We start from the raw sequence: 16601 nt of genomic DNA on the forward strand, positions 1-16601 counted from the left end.
AACAGGTCAGGTGTATAATTATCGTATGTGCGTGTATGCACGTATGGTCCGCGTATGTATGTAGTCAGAGGTGGAAAGTAACTACGTACATTTACTCAAGAACTGTTCTTAAGTACAATTTTGAGGTATTGTTTACTTTACTGGAGTATTTCCAATGTTATGTACTTTTACTAGCTACTCCACTGCATCTCAGAGGCAAATATTATACCTTTACTCCACTACAATTATTTGAAAACTTTAGTTAATAGTTACAATCTGAATCTGCATAATGAGTACTTCCTACTTTTGGTACTTTAAGTATATTTTGATGCCAATACTTGTGTTCTTTTGCTACATTTTGTTTACCGGACTTGCAGTGCTACTTTTACTTAAGTAAAACATCCGAGTACTTTTTCCACCACTGGCTCTGGTCAAGAGCGATGAGATCAATGACGTGTATATCTTATGTACCTTTTATTTATATTGAGAAAACCTGAAACTCTCTTATGATAGGATAGCCTTGATACAAGACCGTTGTATATTATGATCGTCTTGATTCAAGGCTGAAAAACCGACCTTATTTTTCGCATACAGTACATCATTGCCAATGCACAGTAACGTTGGGTTACCTTGTTGAGTACAACAACAACAAAAAACTTCAAATTTAGCCCAAGTAAGTTAACGTTATTTCTCAAACATAAGCTTAAACTTTTGTTAAACGGTCATTGTTGTTGACTTACTTGACCTACCATGGTCCGTGACACGTGCCACCACGGAGAAGTTGTCATAGTAGTAGTCATCTCTGTCGTACATTCTTCGGTAATATGCCATGATTCCCTTTAAGAAAACGTCGGATCTATTTTGACAAGTGTGTTTCCAAGTATCAGCAGTGCATAGCACGTCAGTTAGTGTTCACACAACTATCACATTCCATCCCATTCAGCAACTGTAAATAAAACAGCAGCAGGTAAATATCTTTGATAACTGCTGCACACAGGTGCCTCTGCTTCCTATGTCTGCGGCCTGTTTCGATCTCATTTGACCCCACTGATGTGGGTGACCCTAGCTTTTGCCCTCTGGTGGCCATTTGGGTTAAGGGATATTTCACTTTCAAACATGTTTGGGGTCATTTTAACGTCTGCTTGGGTTTAGAGAACCGCTGACAGTTTTTAAGTTGCTTGATTCAGCATTTAGATATTTGATATTCATTATATCAGACATTTTTAGGTTCCTCAAAAGACTGTAATAGCGTAAAGATATGCAAGGCAAGCAAGACTGTGTGTGCATGAAAGAGAGAGAGGGGTGGGGGGAACTCCAATTTGAGCTGATGCCCCTTTGGTAAGATAAATACCATCTACCTCTGTCATTACATTCAGATGTAGGCTAGGAATAATCATACCAGAGTCCTCTGGGGAAAGTCGTTTTTTATTTAAATTTCCTCAACCAGTGAAGAATAATTTTCACATAATCAATCAGGCAATGGTCAAAAGTGTAGCTTGAAGGGAGCGTTACCAGTGACATCTCAACCGTGAACCATCATGCACACCCACAATGCCTCAGTCCACTTTGGTGATCTCTTCTGTGTTCCCCCCTCCAGAGTTCCTTTCTTGCTGCCAGGAGGCTTTACTGATGGCCTGGCTCAGTGAAGAGGTGAGCGTCGCCAGTCCAATGAGGTACCCGTCCTCCCCATTTCCCTCGGCCCATGGGACATTGTGCTGCAGCTCAGTGCCCAGCACTGAAACGGTCTTTCCAAAGTCTATCATCCACACACTAGCCTTGCTGCTGTGGTCATGGACAAAGAGGAGTGAGCTACCAATAACCTGGTGAGACATGTCAAAGAAAAGTTATTTATCACATGGACTGGGGTGGATGGGGGTCAAATTCTTAATTAAATCATTTCCCGGTCATGCAAATTAGAGCCATGATGAATACATAATGAAAAAGATTCTCAATTATTTCATTATAAACTGTGGAGTTATGCACTTCCTGAATTTGTAGATTTGTCAGTTAATAGATGCAAATGACAAATAGGCTTATGGGCTATTCTCTGAGATTCAGATTATTCATAATTTCCAGATTCCGGTTCACTTTCATCTTTTTCCAACTCCAGCTTTTTCACTTTCAGATATAATTCGGAATTCAGCGAAGCACATACTGTAAGAAGGAATTAAGGCTCACTTTTGTATTCAGACTAACCTCATGGGTTTTGAAAAATGCTGACTCATTTAAGGCTTCACTCAAGGCCTGGAGTCTGGAGTGGTAGGCCTTCTGTTAAGAGAGATGAGAAGAGGGAAGACAGGTGGAGTGTATAGTGGTTGTTGAGCAGCAGCAGGTAGGAGACAGAGAGAGAAGAGAACAATTGGATGAGGGAGGTGGTAGGCGTGAGAAAAATAAGATGGTGGTGATGAAAGATGTATTTGTACAGATAACTGTGTAAAGCAGTGTAATATAGCCAGTGCTGCTCATCTGATAGAGCAAACTGACCAGGATGTGAAGCTGACTCTTGGTGAAGGAGAGCAAGGCGTCAGTGACTTGAGCTAAAGTCTGAATTTTCCTAAAATCCCGCTGAATACTGCCGTTCTCCATCTGACTCAGAGAGACAACCACAAACACAGGGATGTCAACTTACACATCTGAAATACACCAGCGCACACTCATTTCAAACAAAACAAAGTAGTATAGCATCACATGCGCCCCAGTCCATATAAATCAGAGTAATGTTTAGCTGTACAAACTACAGAGCAATCCATAAATATTGACTTTGTTATCCAATAAATAGAGTGAATTGTGTATGGGCATGAGTGCATAGATAAGGTATTATTGAGCGCCGATGGCCTAGTGGTTAAGGTGCATACGCACTAATGCAGCCTGACAGCAGGGTCGATTCCAGAGCCCGATGGCGTTTACTGTGTGTCAGTCACTGTGTTTCACTAAGAGTGCAATAAATCTACCAGTATGCAGAACAACCTGAGTCGTTTTTGGGACCAAAGGCAGTGATAATATCTTTTTTTTTTTTAAGCTATTATTTCATGATCAAATTCACACATTCCTACCATGATGCCCTCAATCCGCAATCCCAACGTGGAAGTAGAGGTGGTTTTATCCTTCCACTGAAGGTAGCGCCATTTTGTCACACCCTTTTGTGCGTGTTCTTCTGCTGAGGGAGCTGTCGGGTCGGCTTTCACCATCTTCTCGTACATATCACTGCGTAGCTTGGGTTTATTGCGTGCTGTCACCAGTTCCTCCTCCAGGTATGTCCTGAAAATAAAACTCCAAACTGTGTACTGTATTGTTTTTAATGAGATCACACAACCATAACGCCTAATTTATACCATCATCATGCAAGCATTAATTAGGTTTTAGGCTCTTATTGCTCCTGTTAATGTAAACTATTAAGGACAGTCTGAACATGTGGTAAATGATATTGTCAAGTTTTGAGATTAAGAAATTCAGTATTTTAAAAAAGACGAAGAATGTCATGGACATTATTGTGACAGTTTCATTTGACATATTTTCCTCATTAAACTTTGGAGTCATTCTACAAGGCTGCAAGGGGCCTTACCTGACACCCATCTTGCAGTCCATGATGACAGGTTTTTTCAGGCCACAGAGCAGGTCCTCCAGGCGAATGTACGTGAGCCCCCCACGGGTCATCAAGCCATGGTACTGTGGGACAAATGGCTTCAGCGGGTCTGTCATGAGGCAGGTCAGACACGATGCCTCCACATCACTGTACAACTTCAGCACCTCGCCCCCCTCACTCGTCTGGAAGTTCCCTACAGTAGCAACAGCAACCAACAAGGGAGGCGTAAAGGGTAAGTGGAGATGGTTACTTTTTACTGGCCTATATGTGTCATACAATATGTGGATGATCAGCAGAAGGATTTAATGTGTCCTTCATATCCTGGTTAATGAAAAAGGAAAGGGGAGCTGTGGTGATTTCAGATCAGCACTACCATTCCGAGAAGTTTAATTTATACAGGCCTAACTTCCACTCCATTATGCTGGTGCAAGGAACAAAATGGCGGAAATCATTTAAAATAATATGACCGCAGCAAAAGGCACTGTGCGTGTATGTGTGTGTGCGTGTGTGTGTGTGTGTGTGTGAGAGAGAAAGTAACACACATGCCTTGATGTCCAGCCAGCTGGACCCAGGAAGTCTGCTGTCCCACTGACCATTGCATCATGGTCAGGAATGTCTTCCAGGACCGACACTGAGTAAAAGGAACAAGATGTAAGAGTAGAAGAAAGGTAAGGAGTAAAAATACCATTTTGGAGACACATATAGGAGGTTCTATTATCATACAAATATAGCATTATGGAGAGACTGATGGTAAAATGGAAGGCTCCTAAGCCAAGGTTGGATTCTGGGCTCTGGCATATTAGCAGCTTAAAGCCTTAAAAAAAAGCGATTAACACTGATGTCAACATTAAAATGTTATTCTTATCTGCTGGTACAATTTAACATTCTTTAGCAGTGAACTTTCACGGCTCATCTTCATAACCATAATAAGGAAGAAGTCCATTCATACATATGTGCAGCTCAGTAGAAGCATAATTATCTTCTGTATGAAGGCACTACATCAACTTCACAAGCCTTCGGTGTAAAAAGACAAATAGGTGAATTTATTTTCTGTACAATTTACAGTCGCAAAATAGTCATTAGGGTAGAGAAAGAAAGTTAAAAGAGACACAATCAAACATTTAAGTGTATACATAAGTATGATGCCAGTGCAACAGCAATGCAGTGTATTCAGTCATGTAGTCATGTACTGTACATAAAGTGATAATGCCTATGTGACAGCCTGCTTCACCAAGACTGACATGACGACAGTGCTCAGTGCTCGTTCAACAGCTGCTGCTACTACTTGTACTTCAATTTTGTCACATCACAGGCTTACATGTGTAAAAAAGTGGATGAATCCTTTATCCTACAAGCTTTCACCATTTTCAGTTTTCAGGAAAGGGAAAATAATACAGACAGAAAGAAAACAAGTAAAACAGGACAGAAGTATTAAATATTCCTAATATGAGTAGAGTGCATATAAGTACACATATAAGGTGCATATGTATACATGCACGCATATATGTTTTTAAAAAAGAATTAAAGCTCAAGCATGCTTTCCTTAAGTCCAGCTCTTTCAGGCTGCATAGATAGATTGGAACATTGTTTCCCTGGCTTGTTGTAGTGGAAGTCACTTGCCCTCATAAAGCTAGCATCTATTAAATAATATGCAACAAGAAGTGATATGCAGATTCACACTAACCTTCTACTAACCTATACATACGCATTTTATCATGCAAGAGGTCAGAGCCTCGCACAGGTTCCAGGGTTCAGTAGGTAGGAGAGATCACATCTGTGGTGCCAAGCCAACTAACATTCTGCCAGTGTTGTTTGGTAGTCAGTTGCCAGATCACAGCAGGATTACACATTATGCCATCCTGTCTCCCTGTATTAAAGCTTAATTTATACTCCTCGTAGGGCCGCGTCACAGTATTACAATTAAGTATATATCAGGCTAGAGTGGTATTTACATTTAATCAGTAAACCTTTACTTAGTATTATGTGAACGTGTTCATTGAGCTGGACCATTTTTGAACTTCAGCCTGAATAAAATTGGCCCTGACACCAAGGTGCGCTCTGATAGGGTGCACACTTTTTTTTTTTTGTACAACTTTATTTTACAGTTTTTATGTTACATACACGTTCAAATGTATAGCATATTATACAAAAGAGATCGCGTGCACACTTTTAAAGCAGTTTGTAGATGAGGGGATTCATTTTAAGATGTGTTTATCAACTGTAGAATGAAATTATCTCATTTATAACCTGGTGTTTCAAAGTTACAGGTTATTGTATTTTATCAAATGTGACCTCAATAACAGAACCTCATCAACATTCCATGGCAAGGTATACACTCATGCCAATCGTGTTTTGGTGGATGGTAGGCCTACAGACAACCCCCTCTCTTTGCCTCTCATCTTTCTCATATCTGAAGCTAAGCATGGCATGCAAATGCCATTCAAATCTGACAGTGTCAAGGCCATCTTTCAAACCCATGCAAATCACCAGGACCACAGGAGCTGAGAACAGTTGAGAAACAAAGTTTTGATGTCTCTTTCACGGAAAACCATTGCAGTCACATACAGAGCAGAGCGCAGCAACTGCATCAACAATATGCAACTCATAATTCTGTGATGTTGATTATGAATTATCCTAATATACTGTAGTGCATGTAGTCATGGGTCATTTGAATAAGGAGTAAAGAAGAGATTCACTCATTCGTCCACTCATTCATTCTTTTGTCTGTCTCAGCATTAGCTCTCACCTTTCTGAAGGTCTTCCTCTTTGAGCCGGCATCCTCCATGTCACTGAAGACTTCATCACTCTCAGCGGAGGAAAAGGTGAAGGAGGAAGAGGAAGAGGCAGTAGAGGAGTGTAAAAGGCGGGAGAGGATGGGATGTGGGGAAGGCCATTGGGCTGCCTGTGTCACCGGTCCCTCACCATCTTCGCTCATCCTCTTTATCTGACTGTTCCTATCACTCCCTCCCTCAATCTCAGAGTGATCAGCACTCTTCCTTTCGTCACCCTCTGCTTCTTTTCCATCCGTCTCAGAATTCACATCTAGATCGCCCTCCGGGCAGGACATTCTCCCACTATCTAAACTGCGGTCCTGTACCTCCTCCGTGGGTCTGGTCTCCTTCCCCCGTCTCATTGCTTTACCATCTTGCTTCCCTCCAGTCTCTTCCATTCTTCCTCTCCCGTTCCATCTCTCTCTCCTCACCCATCCTGCGCCATCACTGCCCCCTAACCTTTGTCTCCTCATCGCTCTCCATCTCGCCTTCAACTCGTCCCTTGATTCCCTGGCAGTCATTGTGTCATTTGTTCTCTCATCGTCTCTCCTTCCTTGCTTAAACTGCACTTCCTCTGTACTCTCTTCCCTCACCCTTTGTTGAACTCGGAGATGGGGTCTGTGAGTGACACGAAGTTCCGAATCGCACTGAACCTCCTCTTCCCCGAAATCGTTCTCTCTCACCCGTTCACCCTGTACATCCTCGTCATGTCCCCCAATGCACTGACTGAATGGGGGGAAGCTTTTTGTCCACTGGAGTCTGGGCCTCCGTGTCCTGAACGACCCTTTGCTTATTGACAGGCGTTGGTGCATCTTCACAGATAGTCCATCTGACACATCGGCGGGGGTCGTCTCGTTCACCGTCTTCCTTCCTTCACTGTTTTCTATCCCTCCTTTGTATTCTGTTCCTCCTTGTGCCTCCATGTGCTTTTCGGCCTCCGTGTCTGTCCTGGTTACTGGATCCTCACCGTGAGCGGATGGATGATGCGTCAGCTCCATGTTTCTCAACTCAAGAGCAGAGCTGGCTCACAAACACGCTTGGCCAGTTTTATGTCCAAATATGTGGCAATTCACTCAGAGAAATGTCTGCAGAAAAGTTGCAAAACTTTAAATACTTTACAAAATTCTGTAAGATATATTGAAATATATCAAAGTATGATAGGCTATATAATGTATATTAGGAAAATCCTTGTACTGACATCACCAAAGACAATTAGTTTCATATCATTAGACCTAGCATAACCAGTTGTGCTACAAAGGGAACTTCAGAAAGCATAAATCTTGTGGAAAATACTTTACCTCTCCCACCGGTCTTCTTTGACTGTCGGCAAGCAACATCCTTCTGCTTCTTCTCTTGTTTGTGTGTGTGTGTGTGTGTGTGTGCGTGTCTGTTCCTGTGTTAATCCTTTTTGATAAAACATTTTGCATACAGTGACGCCAGAGAATTTCCAAAACTTCATCCAGCAGCAATATCGGTAAACATTTGCCTGAAATAGATACCCCATCGTAACATACTGTATATTTCAGGTCTTCCCCCGTACCAATGATGACTGATGAATACACTTACACTTTATAATGTAGATATTTGTGATAGAAAACCTTTTTTTATTGTATGTTGCACAGAAAATAAAAATAAAGTGTTTTTAAAAAAAGAAAATAGAAACCTTTAGCTTAAGTGGTTTTAAAGACAGATCTTAACTGAACATAATAATGTATATATATATATAATTTTTTTACAATAAAGCACTGGACCTGTTCTGCCATTGAAACATATTCGGAAACTTTACAGTAACAAAGACCTACAGTCAAACCAAACCTTTGGGATGACTGTTTGACTCACATGTTCTCCATGAATCATTTAACCACCTTTTACTGTATTTCAACAACAATGCAGGATAACAATTTTAAACAACACACGGAGAAATATATAGAAATAACTGTTAATAGACTGAGATACAGTATATCCTTTTACACTATCTGTACATTGAACCCCTGGGTAAACAACATAACTCACAACTGTGTAAAACCCCACTTGCCTTTTGCCCCACCTAGTGGTCATAAAGAATCACTGTCATTTATGAACAAAACATACTCAACCGGAAAGTACTTATGTCTCACTCCAACTCCACCATCCTGCTATAACCATCATGTCAGCACCACTCATTCACATGCAGGGTTCCCCCTGACTCAGGTCTGTGGGTCTTATATGAAGTAGATCCACCGAGGAGTCCTCCAATGCATTCATCTCTGCAGCAGAATTACACAGTTAGTACAGAGAGTACATTGTGCCTCAGTAATTTGAGGAAAAAGTAAAAGCAAGTGTGTGCGTGTACCTGCAGTGCTATCCTCATGATCCTCTTCCTGATCTTTATACGTCCTCCTCTTCTTCTTCAGTGAATGTTCTCTTGTTTTGTTCTGTGTACATCAATACAGTGAACACTTAGATATATAAGAGACCCTCACCTACACATTTGCACTGCAAAAACCTGAGCTTTCATTTAACTCTGAGAGTGTAGAAATGGACCCTTGCGGGGCCTATATTTACAGTTGAATTAACACTCTGGATTTCACAATGTAGCTTCTTCATTATGCAACCTCAAACAACACATACAGTACTATACAGGCACACAAGTAAAGGCTGCTTTAGATGTGTGCCAGTGTCGCACTCAGAAAATAGAAGATCTACAAGCTCACAACAAGTGTCTTGTGTAGATTTGCTATTTTCACAAGCGACACTGGCCCGCAACTTAATGTAAATCAGGCTTAACAAATGACAGAGACACTGACAGAGATATTGTAAAATACTGTTATCTTATCAAATAACTACAAATATAACCAAATGGAGTATGATGTACAGTAAGAGCAAAATGGCCATTGTTTTAATATGGTAAATTGCCTCTCTAAATATTGCCATTTATCCACAGTGTTTCTCCATTAACCTGCTGTGATGTCCACGTTCCTTCTCTCAAGGAGCCAAGGAGCAGGAGAGCACTGAGGAACATGAAGTTGCTGGCCACGCCTATGATCGCTGACGTCAGAGGGAAGTTGTGCAATATGTACCTTACGAAATAACACACAGAAAACAGGATGTTAGTATTTGAATTGATCAGAATCTACCCTAATGTTGTCAGCATAGGCTTTTTCATTGTGCAAAAATGCTGATAATCGTCAGATGCAAAGATTAACTTATTTTTTATTTAATATGCAGCCAACAAACATTGCCTGAATGACTTGGTCATCTTTCGCTGCTGGTGCAAAACAGGCCAATAATAGAGGGAATATTTGTAAACTGTAGTGCTTTGTTATGGCCAATTGTATTTTGATCTTGTATTTGCATAATTATTTGGTAGTTACTGTACATTACTTATATTATTTGGCACACTGCTTGTATTTTGTATTACTTTGTGTTTTGTTCCTGAGTTTCTGAGGTGGAGAGTTGGAAAGAGGTGGAGACTGGTGCTGATGTGTGTTTCTATAAGTTAAGTTCTTAACTTTGAGCGTGTGCTCGTTGTTTTGTTTATAGTTTAGGTCTGTGTTATTTCGATTCTTAGTTTACATTTTCTCATTTTTGTAATTCCAGTTTTTTTGTCCAATAAATAAATATATGTTCCCTTTTAAATTCAGTTCTCCTTGCTTAAAATGCCCCCCCAAAAAGTATTTTCAAATATTCATCACAGCTAGTTAGTAAAAAAAGTACAGCTTCCACAACTTAAAACTCTATATATACTTTGTTGACCAGAATCCCCCAGGGGTCTGTACTTGGTCCCCTCCTAAATCTCTTTGGCCCAAAATAGAAGAGCTACAAGGTCACAATGTGTCGTAACGATGTTTTGAGTTTGTAGATCTGCTATTGTTTGGCAAATGTTCCCCCCCTTTTGGAGAATATTTGCCGAGTATGACATGCCCAGAATATGGACGCTAGGGCTCATCTGGTTAATTACACCAAGTCAATCGTCGGCTGAAAACAGCGGTGATTCCAAGAATTGGGAGTAGTCTGTGATGTGTGCGTATTTTTGGCTATACATAGGTCAGGAACTCGAACGAAAAAATATATCGCTGTTGTTCGAGCTCGAGCCAATCAGCAAACAGTTGAATAGAATGAATGGGCGGTGGCATTTTCCACATGAAGAACTAATCTGCTTGCTGTTTAAATGAGGAGGCAACCCAATGCAGTCAGGGTTTTCCTTCAGAGAATGTAAGCTTTTTTGAAGGGATCACTGCCGATCTTTGCCGCTGTGACCGAAAATGTTGTTGGCTGATGGTCAGCTTGGTCTACTTTGACCTTTAGCGCTCACTAGCTAGTAAACATGAAGCAGTAAAAGAATACGATGTAACTTAGAATATAATACAATATAAACATTATAGAAATGGCAATTTCTTTTGGGAGTAGTAAAGGAGTCATTTAATTTCTGTCTCACAGCCTATTGCTCACAGATTACAAAAACATTACTTTAGAATGTGCATTGGATACTCACCTTATGCCAGAGAAGTGAGCATATATGAAGAGCTGAGATGAATAAATCTGCACCTTACTAGACAGGATCTCAATGAAGGCTCCAACAGAGGAAGCATACTGCACACAGAGAAATGCCTGTTAAAGCTATGAAAAACACACACACACACACACACACACACACACACACACACACACACACACACACACACACACACACACACACACACACACACACACACACACACACACACACACACACACACACACACACACACACAGTAGTCTTGCACTCACAGAACGGTCTGTGTAGTCAGAGAATATTTCCACCTCCAGCAGCTGCTTCTGTTCAGCCACTCCAGTCAGGTATGCTGGGAGAAACAGGAGCGTCCCAATGGACCTCAACAGGCTGGAACGATACCTCAGCATGGTCTAAACCAGAAGAGGATGACACAGTCAAACTCTCATATGCATACATGTGGCACAAATTTAGCATCTAATAGGGGTTCAATTACTTGCGTTGTGGATTTGTAGATCGGCTAATTCTGGCTAATGTTACACCCAGAATACGGACGCTGGGGTTATGACAAACACAGGCGCTGTAACTTCAAAATGACCTCTGAAAATTGATTACAAGAAAACACCACATTGTCTTCCAACATTGAATTTAATTATAATCATGGCCTTTCTCTGACTTATTACCTTATTTTTTAACTCCTGTAAAGAACAGAAAAGTCCATGGCACTCAGTTTTGGTTAGCCTTATGCTATGCAGAATTACAGATGTACAATATGTTGGTTACTTGTCCACAGATGCTAAGTAACCTATGTTAGTTTAGACAAATGCTATGTTTGATGTTTACCTGCTATACATGCTATAACAGTTTCTTTGTTGCACTTAATTGTTTTCATTTGCACTCCATCTTGCATTTTGTAAGTCACTTTGGATAAGACCATCAGCTAAATGCTTAAATTGTAAGAGTGGGTTTCTAAAATCTGTTCAAGTTTGTTTCATTCATACAGTTGAAATTCACCATTGAAATTACCTACTCTGTAGTATACAGTAGATGGCAGTAGAGCACCATGGAAAAGCGTAAAGCACTGATAATCTGACAATGGCCTATTTGGTATGATTTGGAGTTAGTGTGCATTAGTAGTGTACTGCAGTACTCACAAAGCGAGAGCTGGATGCAGAGAGAAGCAGGCTGGCCTGGAAGGGCGCAACAGCATAAATAACTTGTAAGCAACGGAAGAACTTTTTCAATGCAAGTGTGTGCATATGTATGTGTGTGTACTACTGTATGTGTACATCTGTGTGCCAAAGACAGTGTATGCATGCATGCATATTTATATGGATATGACAGCTATGACCAGTATGACTATCTAGTGTATGAATAATGAATCTCTGTACAGTTCAGGAGTGGTGAACAACTCACAGAATGGGCAGAGGAGGCAACCTCCTTCCCTTGACGGGAATAAAAGGTCATCCTGATCATAAACATCCCTAGCTCCCGATTGGTTGGGGAATCAGGCATCTCCAACACCAGAGAGATTCGATAGGGCTGACCAAATGTCATCACCTAAAATGGTGGGTTCATATAGTTGACAAATGAAATTGTCATGAATAAATACAGACAGACAAACAGACAGACAGACAGTCAGTAAATAGACACAGTAGATAGACAGACACCCACCTGACTCTTTCCGTTGAGCAGTAGTGAGATGTTGGCCACAGGATTGGACTCGGAGCATAGATGGGAATCTAACGACTCACAGTCTGTCCTACAACACAAAGTATATAGTACTGTAGCACTAGAAGGTTTTTATGTTCCTTTTTTTTTTTAATATTCAGGGCAGCCCATGAGAGCAAGCTCTCTTTTTCAAGGACGCCCTGATAACAGTATATATAAACACATACATAAGGAAAAAAACAATAACAGACATTTGAATCATATTACAATTGTCACAGATGCAAATAAATAAATATAGTGTTACATGAAACAGGTGCAGTCACTATGTAGTGTGTCCTCAAGAAGCACCCTAAATGTCTATAGAGACTAATCGCACCAGTTTCAGAGAGTCCTGAAGTTTGTTCCATTTGTGTGGAGCATAATAAATGAAAGCAGCCTTTCCTTGTTCACTGCTCTTGCGAGGACTGGTATATCTAATGTGTGTTAGTGAACGTGTTGAATGTCCAGTAACCTTCGGTTCTAAAAGCGAGGATAGATAAAATATGTTAATATGCACGTCTCTCTCTTTCTGTGTGTGTGTGTGTGTGTGTGTGTGTGTGTGCGCGTGCGTGCGTGCGTGCGTGCATGCGTGCGTGCGTGCGTGTGTGAGAGAGAATGACAAAGAAAGAGGGAATAAATATACGCCCAATCATGAATAATTGTATGTCTGAGGGAGAAGAGAACAGCTTACATACACACCTGTAATAGTAGTGTACGGGGTTGCATACGCTGGATTTGGCATGTAAGAGTAATAGAAGGCACTATATAAAAATGTGGCTGTCCAGAGGAGTAGGAACGCAGCACTCAATATGACAGCAGCCCACAACAACCTCTGGCGGACATGGAACATTGCCAGGATGACTGTGTCCCGGAGCCAGAGCAGTGTTGGGTCAAGCTGGCCTGGTTCTGACTGTGACTCATCTTGAGCGCAGCAGGGGTTCATGAGATCCTCACTTTGTTGATCCATAAAATCAAACCAGCTGATGGGTTAAAAATATATACACACATGCCTTTAATCACCCCCCAAAAAATAGTATTTTATCATAAGCTGCAGAATTAAACACATCATAAAGCTATGGTTGATCAAGGTAGCCTACATAAGGCATCTCAGCAAGGCCCAGGATAAGCTATCATGTTGATGATGATGAGTGGTATTAATTATAACCACTGCATGTATCCAATATCAGTCACAAGCAGCAACCACTTCACATCAAATAACGCAGTAGGCCTATCATAAAGAATATATTAACAGTGCTGCTGAATTATATAGGCTGATTGATTGATGTACTTTATTTAGTAAGACATGAGAACAGTACATGACAGTACATAACAGTACATGGAAGTACAAATTCGCAATACAAGGTCTACTAAACTGGATAGCTCAGTTAAGCACTTAGCTTGTTTAAGATGAGATCCCCATGCACACAAATCATGATGACATATAAGAGACAGACAGATATACACACTACTATACAGGATGTCATACAATCAGTTTACAGGTTACTGGCATGCAGAGTGAAAAATATGTACAAAATAAGAAAGAGAGGGGGGGGGGGGGTAGGGGGTAGGTTAGGTTAGGACATGGGGTAGGTTAGGACTTGGACAAGGGCCATTTTTGAATTGCAGCCTCCTGAAGGTGTATCTTTAGGGCATTTTTGAAAGTGAGTAGGGTTTTACACTCCTTTACTCCTTTTGGTAGGGCATTCCACATTTTTGATGAATAGCATGAGAACGAGTTCATTCCCTTTGTTGTGCCAAATCTGGGTTGAACATGGTTTGTGGAGCTGCCTCTGGTGTTATGATCATGGACTTGATTAACATTTTGGAAGTATTTTGACAAATACAGGGGGATCCCAATGTTGTTGTGTATCTTGAAGACCAGGCCCATAGCAAGTTGCTGTACTCTGTCCTCAACCCTAAGCCATCCAATCCTAGCAAAATGGGCATGGGTTAGATGGGTTTTGTAATTGAGGCCAAGAAGTAGCCTTACAAGTTTGTTTTGGGATGTTTGGAGCCTTGTTTTTAAGGCCTTGGAGGTGTTGTGATATGTTGTGGCTACAGTGAATGATGAGCAAAACGCATGATGACTTAAGTTTCATGTCTTGCAAGAACAAAGCAATCAAGTAGCCTACATTTTCTTTCCAACTACGTACGTTTTTGCAGTTTGTGTTGCAGAAACATGGTCTGCCTAGCCAACATAAATTTAGCCATGGATCCAAGACAGTCATCTGTCATGACCGTCATGGATGATCTTTAAAATAGTGTTTGCGTTGTCTCCCTTTTTTGCCCGCACATCTACATAAACGTTCAGATTTCAAATATAAAGTACTTAACCCATGTCCACGGATGTTACAATTTTGTACGGGCCTCCAAAAGTACCCGTACATTCCGTATTGTTCAATAAATAGCATTTTAATCCGATCGGTGGCCATTTTCTCAAAGAGTTACAAGGTATTACAGTGCAATACACCTCCCAACCGATGGGGTCACGTAGTTGAAAGCATGTGGAGAAAATGGCCACCGGTCGAATTAAAATGCTTTTTATTGAACAATACGGAAAATACGGGTACTTCTGAGGACCCGTACACAATTGAAACATCCGTGGCCAGCGGGGTAAGCACTTTATATTTGACGTTCAGATTTCAAATATAAAGTGCTTACCAATTATGTAGATGTACAGACCAAAAGGGGAGAAAGTGCAAACACTATTTTGAAGATCATACATGATGACTGACAGTCATGTGTCAGGGCTAATCAACACAGCCTACTCCCTACTCACTGTTTATTGAAGACTACACTCCCACATTAGCTGCCTAGCATGAAAGTTTGAAGCTATAATCTGCTTTATTATTGATAAACGTGAATTTCACTCACCACTGAATCTTTCTTCTGATCCGGTGGCGCAATCAACTGTTGCACTTTCTTCTTCCTTTTCCTAATCCTCCCCATTCCTTGCTTAATATAACAGCCTCGATGATGAAACACCCCTGTGTGTTGTGCTTGAACGCCTATCCAATCAGCTTGAGAGAGAGAGAGAGAGAGAGACCAGCCGTGGTTCAAGTGAGTGTTGGCGCTTGACAGCTGCCAACTGTAACAGAGTATTATTGTGTGCAGATCTAGCACGCACAACATTTAACCTAATTTGACGTTCAACATGGGATGATACAAGTATATTTTACTGCATATTGATATATGGTAGGTCTTATCATTCATGATCAACATCAGTGGGTCATTTGTGTTCTGTTCTGTTGTGATGTCATTGTCAACAAAGATTTGGAGGATGCGGGCATCGATCCCGCTACCTCTCGCATGCGAAGCAAGCGCTCTACCATTTGAGCTAATCCCCCTGTATTATGAGGAAGATTAATTAAGTTAATGATTAGTCAAAATTGTATACAACTTTATACAGGTTAGATAGACAGACAGACCTTATTTTTTAACTCTATGAGACAGACAGACAGACACGCTATGAGACTGACTGACTGACTGACTGACTGACTACAGTGGCACCAAAGCTATCAAAGTTTTGCCTTTGTTAAACTGAAGGACATTATGGCACATCCAGTCATTTGATTTGATCAAGGCACTGATGTAGAAAATATGGGACCCTAATCATTCGATGAGAACGCTAGGTTTATTATTGTTATTGTTATTGTTATTGTTATTATTATTATTATTTTGGCATTGGAATTATAAAGAAGGTAATTTACAGAGATTGATGAGGGGGAACGTGAAATAGAGATCTCCTTCATAATTAGAGTGTGTTACAGGTACCAGAATATGGCACCTAGTAGCAGATATATGTTTTCTGGTTAAAGTTATTACGAAGAATAGAGGCAGTGAAACGTGGTCTGTTTCCACCGAGTTTTCAGTTATGAGAAGAACCAGCAGTACATGCGAAGACTATCTAGACGAAAATCTCAGAAGGCAAAACAGGTTGATACCATGGTCTTGCACTGCCACCTATTGACCAAAGTTATTATTGTTTTTGGTGAAAACAATGACTCAACCTGGGTTTAAAAGGGAAAATAAAATACAAACACTCTCACAATACTGTGACACATAAAACAATCACACTAATGTGATC

General features: G+C 40.8%; 2 protein-coding genes across 2 annotated transcripts; both read right to left on the minus strand.

Annotated features, from left to right (window-relative positions):
* Window positions 1-1397: 1397 nt before the first annotated feature.
* Window positions 1398-7732, minus strand: LOC311033676 (inositol-trisphosphate 3-kinase A-like). Its single transcript, XM_084041279.1, has 8 exons — window positions 7632-7732; window positions 6309-7418; window positions 4109-4193; window positions 3542-3755; window positions 3033-3237; window positions 2464-2565; window positions 2176-2247; window positions 1398-1799 (listed from the first exon to the last, which is right to left on the minus strand). Exons 2-8 carry the CDS (start codon window positions 7329-7331, stop codon window positions 1536-1538), a joined length of 1965 nt encoding a protein of 654 aa, XP_083897405.1. The 5' UTR covers window positions 7332-7418; window positions 7632-7732; the 3' UTR covers window positions 1398-1535.
* A 709-nt stretch (window positions 7733-8441) lies between these two features.
* LOC311033971 (seipin-like) lies at window positions 8442-13457 on the minus strand (the record flags this gene model as incomplete). Its single annotated transcript, XM_084041709.1, has 10 exons — window positions 8442-8579; window positions 8666-8747; window positions 9272-9392; window positions 10808-10905; window positions 11083-11217; window positions 11959-11994; window positions 12221-12364; window positions 12479-12566; window positions 13214-13275; window positions 13368-13457. 10 exons carry the CDS (start codon window positions 13455-13457, stop codon window positions 8497-8499), a joined length of 939 nt encoding a protein of 312 aa, XP_083897835.1. The 3' UTR covers window positions 8442-8496.
* Window positions 13458-16601: the final 3144 nt, after the last annotated feature.

The sequence above is a fragment of the Gymnoscopelus microlampas genome, assembly GCF_963454915.1.
Source record: "Gymnoscopelus microlampas genome assembly, chromosome: 18".
Taxonomy (NCBI): Eukaryota; Metazoa; Chordata; class Actinopteri; order Myctophiformes; family Myctophidae; genus Gymnoscopelus; species Gymnoscopelus microlampas.

Excerpts from the sequence above, each read along its gene's own strand:
- LOC311033676 (XM_084041279.1), bottom strand. The coding sequence starts at position 7,331 with ATGGAGCTGACGCATCATCCATCCGCTCACGGTGAGGATCCAGTAACC. Across the intron at positions 4,194-6,308 it reads AGAGGAAGACCTTCAGAAAG|TGTCGGTCCTGGAAGACATT; the intron begins GTGAGAGCTAAT and ends CCTTTTACTCAG. Across the intron at positions 3,238-3,541 it reads GACTGCAAGATGGGTGTCAG|GACATACCTGGAGGAGGAAC; the intron begins GTAAGGCCCCTT and ends TTTTATTTTCAG.